The 18,233-nt window shown below is 34.2% G+C and overlaps 1 protein-coding gene and 1 long non-coding RNA gene across 5 annotated transcripts in view; one reads left to right on the top strand and one right to left on the bottom strand.

Moving 5' to 3' along the window:
- The window catches only part of Cdk13 (cyclin dependent kinase 13), a 109,314-nt gene that overhangs the window by 21,201 nt on the left and 69,880 nt on the right, over positions 1–18,233 (bottom strand). For all 4 annotated transcript variants that reach the window (XM_074065356.1, XM_074065357.1, XM_020184804.2 and 1 more), the window contains exons 8-9: positions 7,289–7,390; positions 7,109–7,186 (exon numbers count right to left, since the gene is read on the bottom strand). In XM_074065356.1, coding sequence (XP_073921457.1) covers positions 7,109–7,186; positions 7,289–7,390 — 180 coding nt within the window. The remainder of the gene's footprint in view (positions 1–7,108; positions 7,187–7,288; positions 7,391–18,233) is intronic.
- Positions 7,386–18,233, top strand: part of LOC141420730 (uncharacterized) — a 37,851-nt gene continuing 27,003 nt past the window's right edge. Inside the window, exons 1-2 of the long non-coding RNA XR_012445283.1 lie at positions 7,386–10,595; positions 11,457–11,570. This is a non-coding gene — a long non-coding RNA (uncharacterized lncRNA). The remainder of the gene's footprint in view (positions 10,596–11,456; positions 11,571–18,233) is intronic.

Genomic DNA, 18,233 nt, shown 5'->3' with positions numbered 1-18,233 from the left:
AATAAATATAATCAACACAAAAGCTCTTAAGATTTCTGATAATTTTAAGAATGTAAAGAATTTCTAAGACCAAAAGGATTGAGAAACACAAGTCTACAGAATATTTTATGCTATTAACTTATTTAAAACATAAGAACTTTGTTTTCCTGTATTCTCCAGCAAATGAAGTCTATTCCTTTAATCTTAAAATTTTTACCTATGTGACCATTTAGACTTAAGAATTTGTGTATACTGGTTTTCGGCGGGGGAGGGGGAAGAAGATTCAGACAGAGAGAATCAGGATTCTTTTAATTCTAATCTACTTTTAATTTCTTCCATGTGTAAGTCTTTATTTCATAAGCAGGTATAATGTACAACATAAAGGCTCTTAAAACTGGCTGCTATAATGCTTGGAGATAAAAATGTGATTAAAAACTTGTGCAATACAAGTTTGTAGCCCACAGAGAACATTTTTTTCTCTCATTCATTCCATTTTGGCCCCACCTAGATTTTCCATCACTTTTAAACCCATACTTTTTTTTTTTTTTTTTTTTTTTTTGTGGTACTGGGGTTTGAACTAAGGGCCTCTTGCTTGGCAGGCACTCTACCACTTAAGCCCCTCTGCTAGCCCTTTTTTGTGTTGGGTATTTGAGACAGGGCCTCAAGAACTATTTGCCCAAGTTAGCTTAAAACCTTGGTCCTCCTGATCTCTAACTCCTGAGTAGGTAGGATTGCAGGTGAGAGCCACTCATGCCTTGCTTAACCCATGCTAGTTCTATCACAAACTTTAGTAATCTGCCTAAAATACTTTCTGGAAGTAAGCAAATTATAAATAAAACAACCAAATCACTGTAGTGTAAGGATTCTGATTATTATTTCTACTCTTGATCACTTTAATATGTACTTACATAATGCTGATACATGTCATTCTGCCTGAGCCTTTAGATTAGGCCAACAATCTAGCACTACTGCAAATAAGCACCTCCAAAGTAGGTGGGATAATAGGCCTGAGCCATCATACCCAGCCCCTAGTAGTCCTGTTTTGATTGTGAAGAAACAAATTTAGGGCATTACAGAACTTACCCTAAGTTACAAGAGTCAAAGTGGCTAAGCTGGCATTTGATCCCAGGTCTGTAAGATTCTGAAGCCCACACCCCTTTCAATATACTTTGCTGCCTTATTACACTCAGAGACACTTGTTTCTTTCATCAGAAACTTCCTTTAAAGCTGGCAGAGGGGCTCAAGCTGTAAGAGCCCCTGCCTAGCAAGCGTGAGGCCCTGAGTTCAAACCCAAGTGCCGCCAGAGAGAGAGAGAGAGAGAGAGAGAGAGAGAGAGAGAGAGAGGAAAGAGAGAAGAAAAAATTTCCTTTATTTTCTTCATGTTTTAAAAAAATGTCACTGCACCAAAACTGAAGCATCTTATAAATATTTGATAACAAACACATGCTGAAATATATAAATCAGAAAGTAAGAATTTTCTTCCGTGGCTTTCTTACAAATCTACATTCAGGCAACAATTCCAGACTCTTTGATGAATTTGTTTTACCTCAATGGATCAAGTTTTAAACACAGCCTTCTGTAATACTGTTCTTTTCATGTTGCTTTCCCATGTCAGTATCTACAGATCTACCATTTCCCTTTTGACTGTACAGTATGCTAGTAAGTGATGGAGTGAACGGTCCACCTCTGTATCATTCATAGACTAGCACACGTTCCTAGAATAAGTCAAGCACATTTATACCTCAGGATCTTAATTACTTTGCTGTTCTTCCTTCATTCAGATTTCTGCTCAAATGTCACCTTTCCTGACCTTATATACACTACCTCCTTTCATTTTCTACTCCCTTATACTTTTGGTCACTTGATATACCTTACTAATTTATTTGTTATACCCCCACCCCAAAAAGAAGTAACAGGCTTTCTGCCTTCCCTCTCGGTCTCCTCAGAGCCTCGTAACTACTACATACCCAGAAATCAATAAATTTTGTCAATTATTCCATCTGATCTGCTATCTTCTATATAATATTCTATGGTCCATATTAACTTCTTTTGTTCCTGGACTTCCCATATAATACTACTGATTAAATTATACATTGTGCCCAGGTGGTTTTAGTTAACTAGAAATTTTTTGAACATGATATGCCAAATTTTCCTTCTTTTTAATACCTCCTCATATTTTTCCTCTCCCCCCCCGCCCTTTTTGCTGGTTATTGTCATGTTTAAGTTTTCAAAGAAACATAAAAGCAACTGTCCACATAAAATCAACTGTCCAGTTTTAAAGCCTGTCTGGAAATTCTCACTAGGAATGGTCTGACAAATATAGGATTAAACTGTTAATCTTTAAAAAAAAAAAAGTGGCCTCCTAGCCAAAAACAAGATACGCCTTTCCAACGGTTTTTCCAAAATGCTTTAAAATTTTAAGTGAGATATTACTGTTTTCAGTATTCCTGGTATATGGTAGTGGTTTTATTAAGGCACCTTTCCCCCTAATGTTTTCTAATTGGTTATTATTGGTACACAATTTTAAAAAGCTATTGTTTTCAGTATAGATGTATTAGTATATAATGTACATTAGCATATTATGTGTGTGTTACTTTTTCTACTGTCATTTTACCAAACTTTTTATTTTGAGGTGTTTTAAGTGATTCACTGGCATGTTCTATGTAAATACATACCCAATGTTATCATACACAAATTATGACAAGTCTGTCTTCACTTTTCCACTACATGTATCTCTTATTGGTTTGCTTTTCTTAATGCTACCAGTAACTGGCTATTATTTCTAAAACAATCTTAAATAACAATACTAGAAGGCAACCTTTTCTCACTTTTGTCTTTACTAGTTTTACTATTTCATCACTAAATATTATTCTGGCTATTAGTTTGTTATACATATTTTTTATCACATTGAGGAAATATCCATTTACACTTAGTTAACAATTTACATTCCTAGCAAATGTCTATGTAGCACTTATCAGATAAACACACTCTATGAAAATGATGAAGTATAATAAGGGATTTCTTACAGCTTCCTTGCATTCTTGGGAGGAACCCTATTTTATGCTATAACTTAATTTTTTTAATAAAAAGATGCATGTTTGCTAATACCTCTCTTAGAGGTATTCATGCTGTCTTTGCCAAATATTAGCATTCATATCATACTATGCAAAAAGTTGCAGGAAGGTTTTGCCACTAGAAGTATGACCCTGGATAAATTCATAACCTCTCTAAGGTTTAGTTTTCTTAAGAATAAAAGAAGTCATTGGGTTGTTATGAAGCTGAACTGAGATAATTCAAGGGAAAATCTATGAACATGCTTGCACTGTAAATAGGCTCAATATATGTTAACTTTCATTGACAGAAGCCCTAATATCCAGTAAAATCAAGCACAATTATTGCTTAAATACAAAAAAAAGTCACAGGGGATTTTGCTTTAATTGAAAACTTGCAAATGTAATTTATTCTCTAACCATCTGACATTTTGCCAAGGCTTTCTCTTTGAACAGAGCATTCACTGATGGAATTCTGCTTTCGCTTTCTTATACAAACCACAACCATAACACATCTCCAAGGACTTTTAATTTTGGTTGCTTTAAATAAAGCTGGAAATTAAAAACACTTTCTATGTATGCTAAATTCTGCTATATATTTTAGTTTTCTTAATGCTTACACAGTTACTCACTCAGCAATGTTTTAAGATTTTTGCAAAGCACTAACCTGTCTATTGGACATAAGAAAACTGAAAGCCACCACCCACCTCTCTTGGTCATCAGATGCCTTAACTGTCATGACAAATATGTAGCCTTACTAGCAAGTGGTAAACTATAAGCTCTACATCTTCAGCTTGCTATGTTATCAAGCTATTATTTAGAGGGAGTAGAGGGCATCAGTTAAAAATCTATTCAACAGAAGATTGGATAAGAAAGCTTCTACTGTATTATTCTTTTATGAAACAATTTAAAGAACATTATAATTATTGGCTTCGGAAAGATTTGCAACAGTTTACCTATGAAAATATAGGGGGCTTGATTCTTCAAAGAGTGCTTTGACAACACTATTTTACACATTTAGGTTTTCTAATTGATCTAGGGTCCATCTTAGTGAATCAAAGCAATCTCAGTTTTTATCTTCTTTGTACCTGAGGTCAATTTCTATCTTATCATCTTCATTTCATTTCATTTGTTGGCAGTAATGGAGTTTGAACTCAGGGCTTCATGCTTATTAGGTGGCACTCTAACGCTTGAGCCACATTTCCAGCCTTTTTTGCTTTATTTTCTGGAGACAGAGGTTTTGCTTTTTGCCCAGGCTAGCCTAGACTGCAATTCCTATTTTATAATTCTCACCATCACTGGGATGGCAGGCACAACCCACCATACCCAGCTTTTTACCTTGAGATGAGGTCTCACAAATGTTTTTGCCTGGAACTGCAACCTTCGTGATCTCAGCCTCCCACATAGCTGGGGGTGACAGGCATGTACTGTGCCTAATTACTGGTTGAAATGGGGTCTCGCTGTTTACCTGGGCTGGCCTCAAGGTGTGATCCTCCCTATCTCAGCCTCTCAAGTAGCAGGATTACAGGTATGAGCTACTGGCATTTCATTTCTTTATGTTCTTTTTTCATAAGTTAAACTATTAGATTAATTTATATTGCATATACATGTAAATAAGCCCAACACTACAACTTGGATGTATTCCTAAGTTCTATATTTTTATGTATTGTAACTCATTAAATGCTTTTATTCACTAGGTTTATTTTTGCTAGGTTTTATTTCCCTAACTTGTCACTTCAATGCTTAATTCAGTTTTTTAACTCATTTGCCTTCATTTTCTTATTTAGTACTATACCATCATGTGTTGCTCAACAGCACAGTTATGTTCTGAGAACTGTGACATTAGGTGATTCTGTTGTTGTATGAACATGATAAGAGTGTACTTACACAAACCTAGATGGTATAGGTCAATCACTTGATGTGGCCTCCTGATGCAATCAAGAGAGGCAGTAAACACAAGTTGTATGAGGCTGCTGCCCAGTGTAAGCATACTGCTTTACAGTAAACTTTTTTTTTAAGTAAGTAGAAGTAGTACACACTAAAATAACAATAAAAAGTATAGTATAGTAAATACATAAACCAGTAAAATAGTCGTTTATTATCATTCTCTAGTATTATATACCTATATAATTATATTGCTTTGCTTTTTATATGACTGGCACCACAATAGGTTCTTCACTACAAATGTGACTATTCCTTGTAGTATGATGTTACAACAGTTATGACATCACTAGATGACAGTAATTTTTCAACTTCAATATAATCTTATGGGACCACCATCATACAGATATGGACCTTGGTTGACTGAAATGTCATTATATAGCAAATGACTATACTTAGGTTGTGATTTTTCTCCTAAGTACAGGTTTAGCTTTATTGTTTTATTATACTCATTATTTTATTATACTCATTGTTTTAGAGTTCATTCTTGTTTTCTTTTTCTACTAATATTTAACTTTTGTATTATTTTGGATATAGCAGTTCCTCTTGGTTCTTGTATACTTGTCTGTTGCACAATAAAAAAGGTAAGATAAAAGTTTATTGTCTCTCTTCTGATTAACTCCCTCCTACTCTTGGTTTGAATGCGTCCACCAAATTTCATTACTTATTAGAAATAATCCCCAAAGTCATGTGTTAATGGTATTAGAGAGGTAAGAGGGTCATGAGGTCTCCAATGATTAATGGGTTATTGGGGGGGTGACTTTGTTATAAATGCTAGCTCTCTTTTTCTAGCTTAACCTGTCTCTTCATGTGATGTCCTGTGCTACTTTAGGACTTCACAGAGTCCTGTATAAGCAAAAAGGACCACACCAGATGCAGGTGCCCAATCTTGAACTTTCAATCTTCAGAACTGTGAGATGAATATTCTTTTATTCTTTATAAATTATCCAATCTGTGGTAGCTAGAAAATAGCAGCAGAAAATGGACTGGGACACTCCCTTGCCCATTTCATTAAATGTTCTGTGTTTGCACCACCCCCACTCCCCTGCCAGCCAAGTCTGGAACACAATGCTTCCAATTTAGGTGAAGCAACTGGCTGTTTTGTTGTAGTTTCTGCTTGGGTATTTCTGAGTGTAACAAATTTATTCCCAAAGAAATAGGCTTTAACCCCTCTTTTGGTTTTTTGGCCTTTTTTTTTTTTTTTTAATTGGTGGGGGTTTGGTGGATTTTTCTTTTTTTTTTTTTTGAGTGGGGAATTTTGAGCAAAACTCTAACTTAAATTATCTCTCCCTAAAGGGGGATAATTTATCAGTTCCCAGGATCTTCTTTTTCTTTGACTAAAGTTTTCTGTTTCTGGGTGATATCTTTCCAATTTATCAGATGAAGTTGGAATCCTTCTCTACTATTTATTGCTTTACGTTCATTTTGTTCTTTTAGGAAAGTGAAATTCTGTAAATCTGTGCCTACCAGACTTCCTAAGGCTTTACACTCATTTCAACACTTTGGTGTACATCTTGTAAGCTGCAAATTTACATTATTATTAAAAACCCATTTTTTAGAAAAGATTTTCTTTTAAAATACTACGAAGTAAAAGAAAGATATTAACTAACATGTATGAGTAACTGCTTATATGAGCTAGGTCCTTTGATAGGCTCCAAATAATGAAGGTCAACACTAGTGGCTATATGCATATATTTTGATGTGCATGCATAACACGTTATATGTATACAGACTTTAAAAAATATGTGAATTTATTATGTATTGTAGAGTATTTATAATACGCCAAACATTAATTCTTTATTTATGCCATACTTTCTTTGAAAGTATTCATTTTCTCCCACCTCATTATTACTCTTCCTTCCCAGTCCTATCTTTAGGGCATTAAGTTCTTTGACTGAATTCCTCTCCCCACTGATTAAAACATATATATATAGAGAGAGAGAGAGAGAGAGACTTCAGATCCTTAATTTTACTGGAACAAGTATGAAAGGGGCTTCATTCTAATTAATCTTCCACTTAGCAGTCATTAGCCTTCAAGAGAACCATGCTGTTCTCCTGAAAAGACAAGCCTTTCAACTTTAATTTCCTATGGAGTACGACATCTCCCATTCCCACAGATATTAACATCAGCAGTTTACCTTATTAATTCTAGTTGTGCAAGTTCCTGATTTGCTTGAAATATAGGTTTTTTAGTGAAGAGTTCGCCAAGAATACATCTAATAGGAAAACAAAACAAAACAAAACCCATCATTACAAAATGTCCTGATTTACCACTCAATGTTTTAAGAAAAATAAACCAGTCAATGAGCCTCTCTTACCCACAGCTCCATACATCAATAGCTGGTGTATATCGTTCTTCTCCCAACAGCAGTTCAGGTGGGCGGTACCATAAAGTGATGACCTTGTTAGTATATGGCCGACTAAAAAACACAAAAAGCAATCTTTAGAGTTAGCATTTGTTGTAGTAAAAAAGAGTCTCTTAGGAAATATTATTTTGAATTATCAAAGTAATCCTACAATCCAAACTAAAATCACTTTCATCTGCCTACTAAATACAGATGTACTAAGGCATCTGTGATCATAAAATCCATCTGCAAGAAACCTCATTAACTGAAAAAATTTCCTAAATACATGAAAATAAAAAGCAGCAAGTGTTATTTGGTCAAAGGTAGATCATTATATCAACTTACTTGAATAATGTTTTTCTTTCCACAAAACATTTTAAAAGGATTAACTGATTTAAAAGGGAGTTGACTTTGGCCAAAGCTTGACAAAGTACTAATAGGGAACAAGATATAGTTCAAACTGGGATCACCTAACAAAAGTCTGCTTTTTGTTGGCTTTTTGTTTGTTTGTTTCTGGTGCTGGATTGAACCCAGAGTCTCACACATGTTAAGCACATGCTCTACCACTAAGTAACACTCCAGCCCCTAACCAGGGTTTGGCTCAGGGCTTTGTGCTTGAGCAGGCACTCTACCGCTTGAGTCACACCTCCAGTTCATTTTGCTCTGGTTATCTTGGAGATGGGGTCTTGTGAACTATTTGCCAGACTGGCCTGGAACCTCGATCTTCCCAATCTCAGCCTCCCAACTAGCTAGGTTAACAGGTGTAAGCCAACAGTGCCCAGTCCTAACAAAAAGTTTTAACTGGGCATATACATGCCAATATTTTGTTAATTTCAATCCACTCTGACTTGTGAAAAGAAGTAAAAAAAAAAAAAATGCAGACTATAGAGTTTATACTGCAAAAACCTCACTACCAATAGGCATGGTACTTTATTAGATGACTTGTCACTTTCTAAAAAGAGTATGTATACTTACCTCTTTATTTGCCATAAGAGATATTATGTAGCCAAGTTATATTAGAGCTAAGTTTGACCATCATATTTGCACTCTCTGGCAAAGTGTTTTTAAACCTCAGAGAATGGTCACCTTCTATTTGATTTACATGAGTTGAAGAGGGTGCTAAGAAATCAGAGGACCCACTTGGCCAAATTTCTCCAAATAATTTAAGCACTAGTATTATAAGACATCAATCTGGGCATCACAACATTACCAAAGAGAGAACAATATTAACAGTGCTCCAAAGACAGAAAAATGTTCATTGACTTTGGTAAAAACTGAAAATAAAGAGGACAATCTGAGATGTGTATTTTAATAGCAAATTAGGATTCAATTTTTCCAACATTATCATACTTAGTGATTTTTATTTGTTTATTGGCATCACATCTTCACACAATGGGAAGGTATTTTAAAACTGCAACTAATTTAATTAAGCCAGACTCAATTTTTTTTTTTTTTTTTTTGGTGGGACTGGGGATTGAACTCAGGCCTTTGTACTTACAAAGCAGATGCTTACCTCTTGAGCTACACCTCCAGTCCTTAATCATTCTTTTAAAATGTTTGCTTTCCAATTTGAAATTCCTTTCTGATTTTTCTCACTTAATTCCTATAAATTGTTAACTATATAGTAAAAGATGCACCTTCTTAAAGTTTAATCTCTGTTTTCAATAATGTATCTTAACCTTATTTCATATTTTCTATCTTCCCTGAAAATTTAAAGGCATCATACCATTCTTTAATATAACCCACACACACAGCCCAGAACAGTGCCAGGCATAGAGGGGGACTTTAATTTACATGACCTTGTAATATTAGATGACATATACAAATTAGCTGAATGGGAGAACTAAGTTTGTGAATGAGGACTAGTTTTTAGGATATCTCAAAGGTCTACAAGCATTTGAAATCTACAGTCATGTTATAAAAGTACAACTAGATAACTAGTCCCAAAGAAATGTTTAATATAAATCTGTAAATAATTTTTATCTTTTTTTTTAATGAAATTATGTTGACTTAGCAAAATCACACAAATTCAGGTGATGAAATTTTATTTTAAAGGAATATTTAAATAAGATTATACATACTACATATCAATTTCTACACAATATTACACAGACCTCTTTAGCAGTTAAAACTATATTGTTTATTAACTGTATTATCAAATTCAGAACAGTACATTTTCAAAACTGATTAAACACAAAACTAGATGAAATGTACCTCTAAGTATACCACCACGAAAATATTTACTGTATACCAATTAATGGTTTTTCCAAATATTAGATAGTTTCTGTCATAGACTTTCTATTTGTTTGGTGACAAGTTCTAATACTTTGCAGCTATACAATCCCAAGAATTCCAGAGATTGGGGAGGGTGGTCAGGGGAAAAGAGAAATGGTTGTGGTCTTCCCTTCCTTAGGGCTTGACAAGATCATTCTAAGAAATGAAAAAGAAGAATCATATAAAAGAATATACCTAAGCGAGCTCTAAAATGCTTAATTTTTCCAAAAACACATACAATAAAGTCTGCACTAATTTCTTTTACACTATAACTTACACTATTTTTTAGAGACGTAAGGGCAGCATTCAGTTAACTACCTAAAAATCTAGGGCATCCACTGAAAAAATCCAGGAACCACTTTTATTTATTGGTAGTACTAGCGTTTGATCTCATGGCTTAATGTTTACAAGACAGGCACTCTACTGCATGAACCACACCTCTAGCCCTCCCTCATCTTTCATATGTATGTATGTATATATACATATATTTATGACAGGGTCTCCCTATGTAGCCCAGGCTGTCTCAAATTCATGATCTTCCTGCCTGAACTTTGTGAATGCTGGAATTATAGGCATGCACCACTTTACCTGGCCAGGAATCATTTGTGATTCCTTTTTTCCTCAAATCTTGTGCTAACAAACTTGATCCTAAATCCCATAATTTTTCATAATTTCAACAACTACAACCAAAGTCTGAGCCATTAGTATCATTTCACTGGTACTACTGCAATAATATATTCAGTGGTTTCCTTGCTTCCACCCCTAGTTTCTTTCACTTCTTTTTAAAACTCATTGTTGTTATTTTTAAAGCATTAAGTCAGATCACATCACTGTGCTTAAAACTGTCCAGTGATTTCCCATTGCAACTAAATAAAATTTAAACTTACCTCTGTTTATAACACTGTACACTGAGGATCTCACTTCTGTCGCCCACAGGACAACTTTCTGACCCTTATACCTTCCAAGTCAGTCACCAGACTGTTCACCAGCTTCTACTTTCTAATAGGTATGTTCTTTGTTCAGATCTTCATTAAATTTCTCCATCTCATCACTCAGGTCTTAGCTCCAATTTATTTCTTCAAAGAAGTCTATCCTAATTGCCCTAGTGAAAATTACCCCCCACCACCCTCATCCCCATCCCCAAATAGGTCCTACAGTCACTTTTTTTTCTTTATATTACTTAGCATTTTAAGTTCTTTCCTCTATCACACATGTGAACTATTTCATCACTATGTAAATGAGACCAGGGATTTGGTCTGTTTTTAAAAGATCAATTTCCAATACGTATTTCTTAGCGCACCATCTGACAGAGAGTGAGCACTTATGAAGACTAATTGGCTGATTTATATCATAACTACATAAAAATAAATACAATCTTTTTTCCATGCCCTTTTTTTGTTCCTATTTTCACTCTTTTGTTATCTAAGAAAAATAACTTTTAAATTCCTATATCATCACATTGCTAAAGAAAAATAAAACTAGTATTTTTCAATTGATGCTGTTATCTTAGTTGTCTTCCCTGTTTATTCGTATTACACATGCAAATTTAGAAATCCTTTAAGCACCTAATCATAACATATTCAAAAGTAAATTTATTACCTTTTGCTGCAAATTGCTTCTCTCTTCCTGTTTCCTGTCTCGGCAAACAGCATCACCATTTGTGGCAGAGACTGACAGCTGTCCTCTAAAATCTGTTCCTTTCTTCTATGGCAGACGCCCAGCTATGCTACATTTCCCATCCTCACCACAGTGAAACTGTGGCCACATGACCAAGTTCTCTCCAATGAAATAGGAGTACATGTGATAAATGCTATTTCTAAGCCTGGCTTGTAACACCTCCCTCCTTGTTTCTCACTTATGACAACAGCCTTGGAAGGCATGTGCAGAAGATGGCACCTCTTCCAACTGGTTTCCTGGATGACTATATGAAACAGTCACCACTCAACCTGATGATATGGTTAAATATTAATGGTGTGGTAAGGTAAGCAAAAACTATTCAATATAATATACATAAATTTTATGTGTGAAATATATATGTATACATATATATATAAACTTCTCACTTTTTAATCCACTGCTAAAACCTTGTGCTTCTCTTTGTTACAATATTTTAGCCTATCCTAATAACTATTTGTCCAGCTGCTTAAGCAGAAACCTTGTAATAGTAGTGGAAACAAGGATGTATTTCACAACACATATTCAATCACCAAGTTCTAACAATGCCCCAAAAATCCTTATGACGTAATTAATCTGTCTTTCCAATACCAATGCCCATTGTTTAGTCCTATTGATTTTATTGCAACAGTTTTCTGATTGTCCTTGCTTCTAGACTTACAAGGCCAATCCACTTTTCAAAATATAGTCAAAATGACAGTAAAAAATAACAGTGTGTTACATGTTTAGTACACATTGCTTTCTTTTTAGTTAATATCCACACAAAATCTCTGAAATCCTTTATTATTTGGTTCTTGCTCCAATACATAAACATTTGGCTCTCTGAAATCGCTGCACAAATGCCATTTCAAGAGCAAGGAGATAAAAGCCAGGGTTAGAGAATAGAGATGGCAGGAAAACTTTCAACTTAGTGGTGCTTTAATTATGTGTTAAATGTTTTTAAGTGGCTAATTTTTAGCAAACAAAACATCTCATGGTGATTTATTTAAAATTTTGTAAAACAAACCAAGTGTGTGGTGGTGCACACATATAATTCCAGCACTCTAGAGCCTGAGGCAAGAGAATCTGGAATTTGAAGTCAGCCTGGGCAACACAGGAAAACTATCTCAAAAAAATAACAAAAAGGATTTTTGTTTGTTTTGGTTTTTTGCAAAAATAAGTACCACATCTCACTTTCAACCTTACTACTTAATGAGAAAGAAACAAACACTGAAAAAGTATGCAGACAGAAGGACTTTAATCACAAAAGCAAATTCCAAGGTAAGTGGCATTTGAGGCTAATTTCATGAATCACATCATTCAATTATCAAGAAAATATTCCATGTTGTTTAAGATGCCAGGTTTACAAATGTAAAAACAAAAGAAGAGATTGAAATTATGTTTTGAGGCCAGAAAAATTAAAGTACTGTTGTAATATGAAAATAATCATCCAAAGACAGACAAATAAATAAAAATCAAGAATCCTCAAAACTTAGTATTTCAAACTTGGTCTAGTCTAGTTTTGATTACTTATTGTCAACATTCTAAAGATCTTGTTTATATGACAAAAAGAGTAAGTAAACTGATGTGTTAACACAAATATGATACTAAGTTTACATGTTTGAGGAGTTCAATCCAGTCTTTTCACAAAAAGCAAATTAACACCCAGTGAAGAGTTAGCTCTGAAAAACATGTATTAGGATTCTTAGGTTTTATACACTTAAAAACTTACAAAAAAAAAAAAAAAGAAAGAAAATCTAGTAATATGAAATGAACCACCTAAGCTATTTCCATAATTAAAGTCCAAGCAACAAATTTGCAAGATACAAAACACACAACACACACCTCTAATATTAAGTCAGAAAACCAAAACTTAGTAAAGTCTCAGAAATACTGGTCTGGAAGTTAAATATTCTAGATTTCAATTTCCACTAAATACTTTCATCTATAAAGCTCATTACCAGCTTGGCTTTGCATTGCTGGGGACTGAACCCAGTGCCTTCCTCCACGGTAGACAAGCATGTTATATCCCCATTCCTCAATGCCAGTTTTTTGTTAAAAAAAAAAAAAAAAAAAAAAAAAAGGCAGACACTATCGCTTTATCAGCTGGGTATGTAATACCTAAATAGCTGGAAGGGGAAAAAAGAAAACTCCCTTAAAATTTTTTTTACCTTCATGTGGTTAATAAGATATTAAAATGTAAATCATTAAACTTATCAGATAATTTTAAATAACTTTTGCTATCAAAATATTTTCACTTATAGGTCTGGTGGAGTGGCTCAAGTGACAGAGCACCTGTAACAAGTGTGATGCCCTGAGTTCAAACTCCACTACTGACAATAAAAAAAATGCATTTTTTTCACTTATAAATTTTGCAATAAGATATTTAAGGAGTTTTAAAGCTACTTAAATACAATGGAATTCAATATGACTAAGGGAAACTTAAAAATGGAAATATCACACAATTTGTTAACCTGCTAGAAGACTTAAACTACATCATATCTCACTTGGCAAAAGTAAAATACTACATTTGGAGAGTTAAAAAGACAGAGACAGTGAAATTTGCTGCAAAAGAACTCAAAAAATGATCACTAGCTTAATGATATCTTGTATGCAGACTTTTGAGGCTTCTAGTGTTCTCTACCTAAAAGAATACTTTTATGTGATCAAAGTTGGATCCAAGGTTTAAAAGCAGTTTTTCTGTCAAAAGACCTCCACTTAATTCTTAGCTCCACGAAGTTCTGCAAGATCTTGCAAATGCACTTAAATTTTCTAAACTTCAGTTTCTTTAACATATGCGTAAGAATAATGATACTTGCACACCCATCTCAAAGGACTTTCTCTTAAAATAATCCTTGTGAAAGGGGACTATATGTAATAAACTGTCATATACATAAACTATGTAAGTTTGTTTCTTCTTTTTCCTTTCTTCAAAGCAGCAAATATTTACTGAAACTCTTGGGCTAGGCAGTGTGCTAACTATGCAATAAAGACAGACCAATCAAACAACAAAAAAGCATGGCTTCGACAGGCATCACGCTGGTAATCCTTGATACTTGGGAGGCAGAGATCAGGATTCTGGTTCAAGGCCAGCCCAGGCCCAAGACCCTATCTCAAAAATATCCAGCACAAAAAAGGGCTGGGGGAGTAGTTCAAGGGGTAGACAGCCTACCTAGCAAGTGTGAGGCCCTGAGTTCAAACCCTAGTACTGTGCCTCCCTCCCTCCCAACAAAAAAATCATGGTTGCAGTTGTTTAGAGCCTTAAAGTCTGGTTCTATATAGTTATAAATTATAATAATGTACTAAAAGTGCTGCACAGAATAATAACAACTTAAAAGATGCAGGGGTTGGGGGCATGACTCAAGTAGCAGAGCGCTTGTCTTGCAAAAGCAAAGAACTAAATTCAAACCGTAGTAACATCATCACTACAACCACCACCACCAAAAATAAGGAAGGAGCAAAAAATAAAGCCTGTGGAACTCAGAGCACGTTTCAAAGAAGGCAATACCTAAATTGCACACTTAAGGAAAAAATACCAAATTTGTCAGACCTAAGAAATGAAGACAGTACAATTCAGTGCAAAAGAAATACAGTTTATGTACAGTCACAAAGGCATTTCAGAACATGTTTGTTTAGGGAACTCCAAATAGTTCAACATTACTATTATTGGGAACTGGGGATAGCAATGGATATAACAATGACACATTAGGAACAAAGACCACAGGCAGGAAAAAAACAATAGACTCTATTAACCAGGATTTGTAAGAGATGTATCTGTGAGAATAACTGGGTAACTTTACCTAAAATGGGAATAAAGTAAAGGAATATAATTCTTTCTGGGAATGGGACAGATGGTTTATAACAAGATCTAAATTAAGATCTTGTGTGTTCATCAATAAACACACAGTTTTGGAGATGAGATGATCAATAACTGAAATTTACATCTGTAAGGACATGAATTAAATTTCCCCCAAAGAGGAGAGAGAAGCACTATCCCCTATAGAAGTAAACTGCCTTTCCCATTATGTATGATAAAAAAGTAGCCTACTGCATCAGGACAAAAGGAACTACAATTTAATTTTGATTATGCAGTTAAGTCAGTGATCTAAGTAATATTTCTATTGGTGAAGCTTGCTCAGTCTTATCATTATTGTTATTCATGTTATTATGTAGCAATCCTATTAGCATGGTTCTAATCCTGTTCTGCCCTCCTCCCCCAAAAGATCTCCCTACTACCTGGAAACTCCACAAAGTTCCCTGTATTATGTTAGGAGGATCCTCCAGAGCAGAACCACTTTCTCCCAGATCAGAGTTAATCATGTACCTACTGTGAATACAGGTGATGGTTTAGAGCCAACAGTATAAAATAAGGTCTCCTATCATTAAAATGATTATAATTCTAGACTGAGTGACAAGGATACAATAATAGTGGCTTGAATGAAGGAAGCAATTTTAATGTTGAATAATTTCATTTAGTCCTTGGACAAGGAGCAAGCAGTGCTAACTACTAATAGCTTTGAGAAAATTTAGTTTTGCTTTTAATAGTAATTTTATGAAAGGCCACTAGATGGCGATGTTACCTCCAAAAAGGTGAGTGTGTTGGGGTTGGGTATGTATGTTGGTAAACTAATGCTAATACTGTAAAATCCCTTTATCGTTCCCCAATCCCTATGGGATCATCACACAGAAATGCAACAGACTTTCATTACCACTTAAAAAACTATTTTATTTTGATCACAAGAATTTTTATAATCATAAAAAGCACGCTTTTCAATATTTTGTATTAGGATTTTGGAGGTTTTTACTTTATTCTTGGTTTTTGTTTTGTTGTGGTAGTTGTTCTGCAGTCATAAGAACTGACCCCAGGACCTGAGGCATATTAAGCAAGTGCTCTTATCACTGTACTACACTTGCAGCCCAGGATTTTGAAGATTTTTAAATCATTCTTAAATAGAGAATAATGAGGCTCAAAGAGTTTAAATGACTTGACCAAGATTCCATAATTAGTTAAAATAGCACAGGTAGGGACTACAGCAAAGTTTCTTGATTTATAACTATAGAGTTCCAAATGCCAGTACTTCCCCTCGAAAAAAAAAAGAAAAAAACCCTGAATGTGCTAAGTTATAGTTTCTTCTCTGGAACATGAATTTCAATTTAGGTGGAAAACTTTTTTTCCCCCCATATGACAGAGCCACCATATAGAGGAAGATACACTCTATCTTTTGGCGAAACATTAGAACAATGACTTACTAAATTAAAACTCAGGAGAGAGAAATATTGTGACTCAAAGTCTGGGGGAAAGCTGTATTTTGAGTAAGTACTGAAAGATGACCAGGTAATGAAGTTCTACATTTCCCAAGGCTAAGTAGAACAAAGTATGACTATTAATGTCCAAAATGAGAAAATGATTATTTATATTTAAAGTATCATTTCTCACCTTCCCTTTAATCCAGTGATTCTTTCTCCTGTTATTGCCCACATAACAGTGGAGACCATATTAGTCAAAGAGCTCAAATACTAGCTATAATTCCTCCGAATGGAATTATAGTCACATTAAAAAATACCCAAAATCAAATATGAAAGAGATGTGGTTGGTGCTAATACAGTGATAAGCTGAAATCTGCTTTATTTTGAACAACAACAAAAAAATCTGACACTAAATTCTTGAACATTTCAGTTATTCTAGATATAGCAGCTAATTACTTACAAAATACTCCAAAATAACTTAAAATTTGCATGGCTGTATTATGGTAATATTTTACCCTATTCTCTGATTATAATAACAAAGTAGAATATGAATGGAAAGTCATTTGCTATTGTTTTCAAGAAATACCTAGAAAATTTAGGAAAATACAACAAACATGCTAAAGACAGATTCAAAGTTAGTATGTTACTTAAATTTGCTGGAACAAAAACGTACTTTAGAGGCATGCTATAATATTAATTATCTTTTTTCACCAGTGGATTTTGAAGACATTAGAATTGTTCTAATCTTAAAAAAAAAAAAGGAAGTTTAAAGGAGTACATAAATCCTTCAAGGATATTTGCTTTAAAAAAGTTTTCTCTTACAAATGTGAGCAGAAAATTTTATTATACATTGCCTTAAGACTCGAAAGTAAACTGAAAATTCTAAAACCAGGATAACAGAGCCCATGCTCAATGAAATACCACACCTCTGACACTCTATTGGAACCAAACATTGTATTTTAAAATGAAAAATCAATGAGAAAAGGAGAATGAAATATAGAATGTAAGATTTTTGTTCCAGTAAAATTTTCTAGAATGTGACTATTCCAAATGTGCATAAATATATGCATAAAAAGAACTTACTGGGGCTGGTGGCATGGCTCAAGTGATAAGAGTATCTTGCCTGCCTAGAACAATGCCTTGAGTTCAAACTCCAGTATCATAAAAAAAAACTTATTACACGGAAATGTAATCATTTATATTAGAATATGACAGATACACACTGTATTCAGGATAATGTAACCAGTGAAATTTCACTTAACCAGTTAAGCAAATAGAATCCTTAATTAACAAGAATTTCCCCCAAAAGAATAGCCAGAGAAATTTAGTAATTCAAAAATTATGTTAGTCACATGAAGTTTTAAGTTAAATACACATTAAGACCAATTTCTTTTCAATTTCTATTAAGAGGCACTACTGATACGATGTAAAGAATAAAAAATTCTCAGTTGAAAACCTTCAGCTATATCTCCTTGATTCTGCCAAAATGTATTTATTTATTTTTAGTTTTCAGCTTTTTTGAGACATGGTATTGCTACGTAGCCCAGGCCAGCCTGAAACTCATGACCCTCCTGCCTTAGCCTCCCAAGTGCTGAGATCACAGGTGTGTGTCATCACATCCAACATTTATTTATTGTTAGTCATTCAATCTTTTACAACAGCAAAGCTATGGCGTCAATGCAAGTATCCATGACTAAGTGAATGGATAAAGAATATGTGGAATATATGCACAACAGAATACTAC

This window comes from Castor canadensis, chromosome 2, assembly GCF_047511655.1.
Source record: "Castor canadensis chromosome 2, mCasCan1.hap1v2, whole genome shotgun sequence".
NCBI classification, from domain to species: Eukaryota; Metazoa; Chordata; class Mammalia; order Rodentia; family Castoridae; genus Castor; species Castor canadensis.
This window is presented reverse-complemented; position numbering and strand designations above follow the sequence as displayed.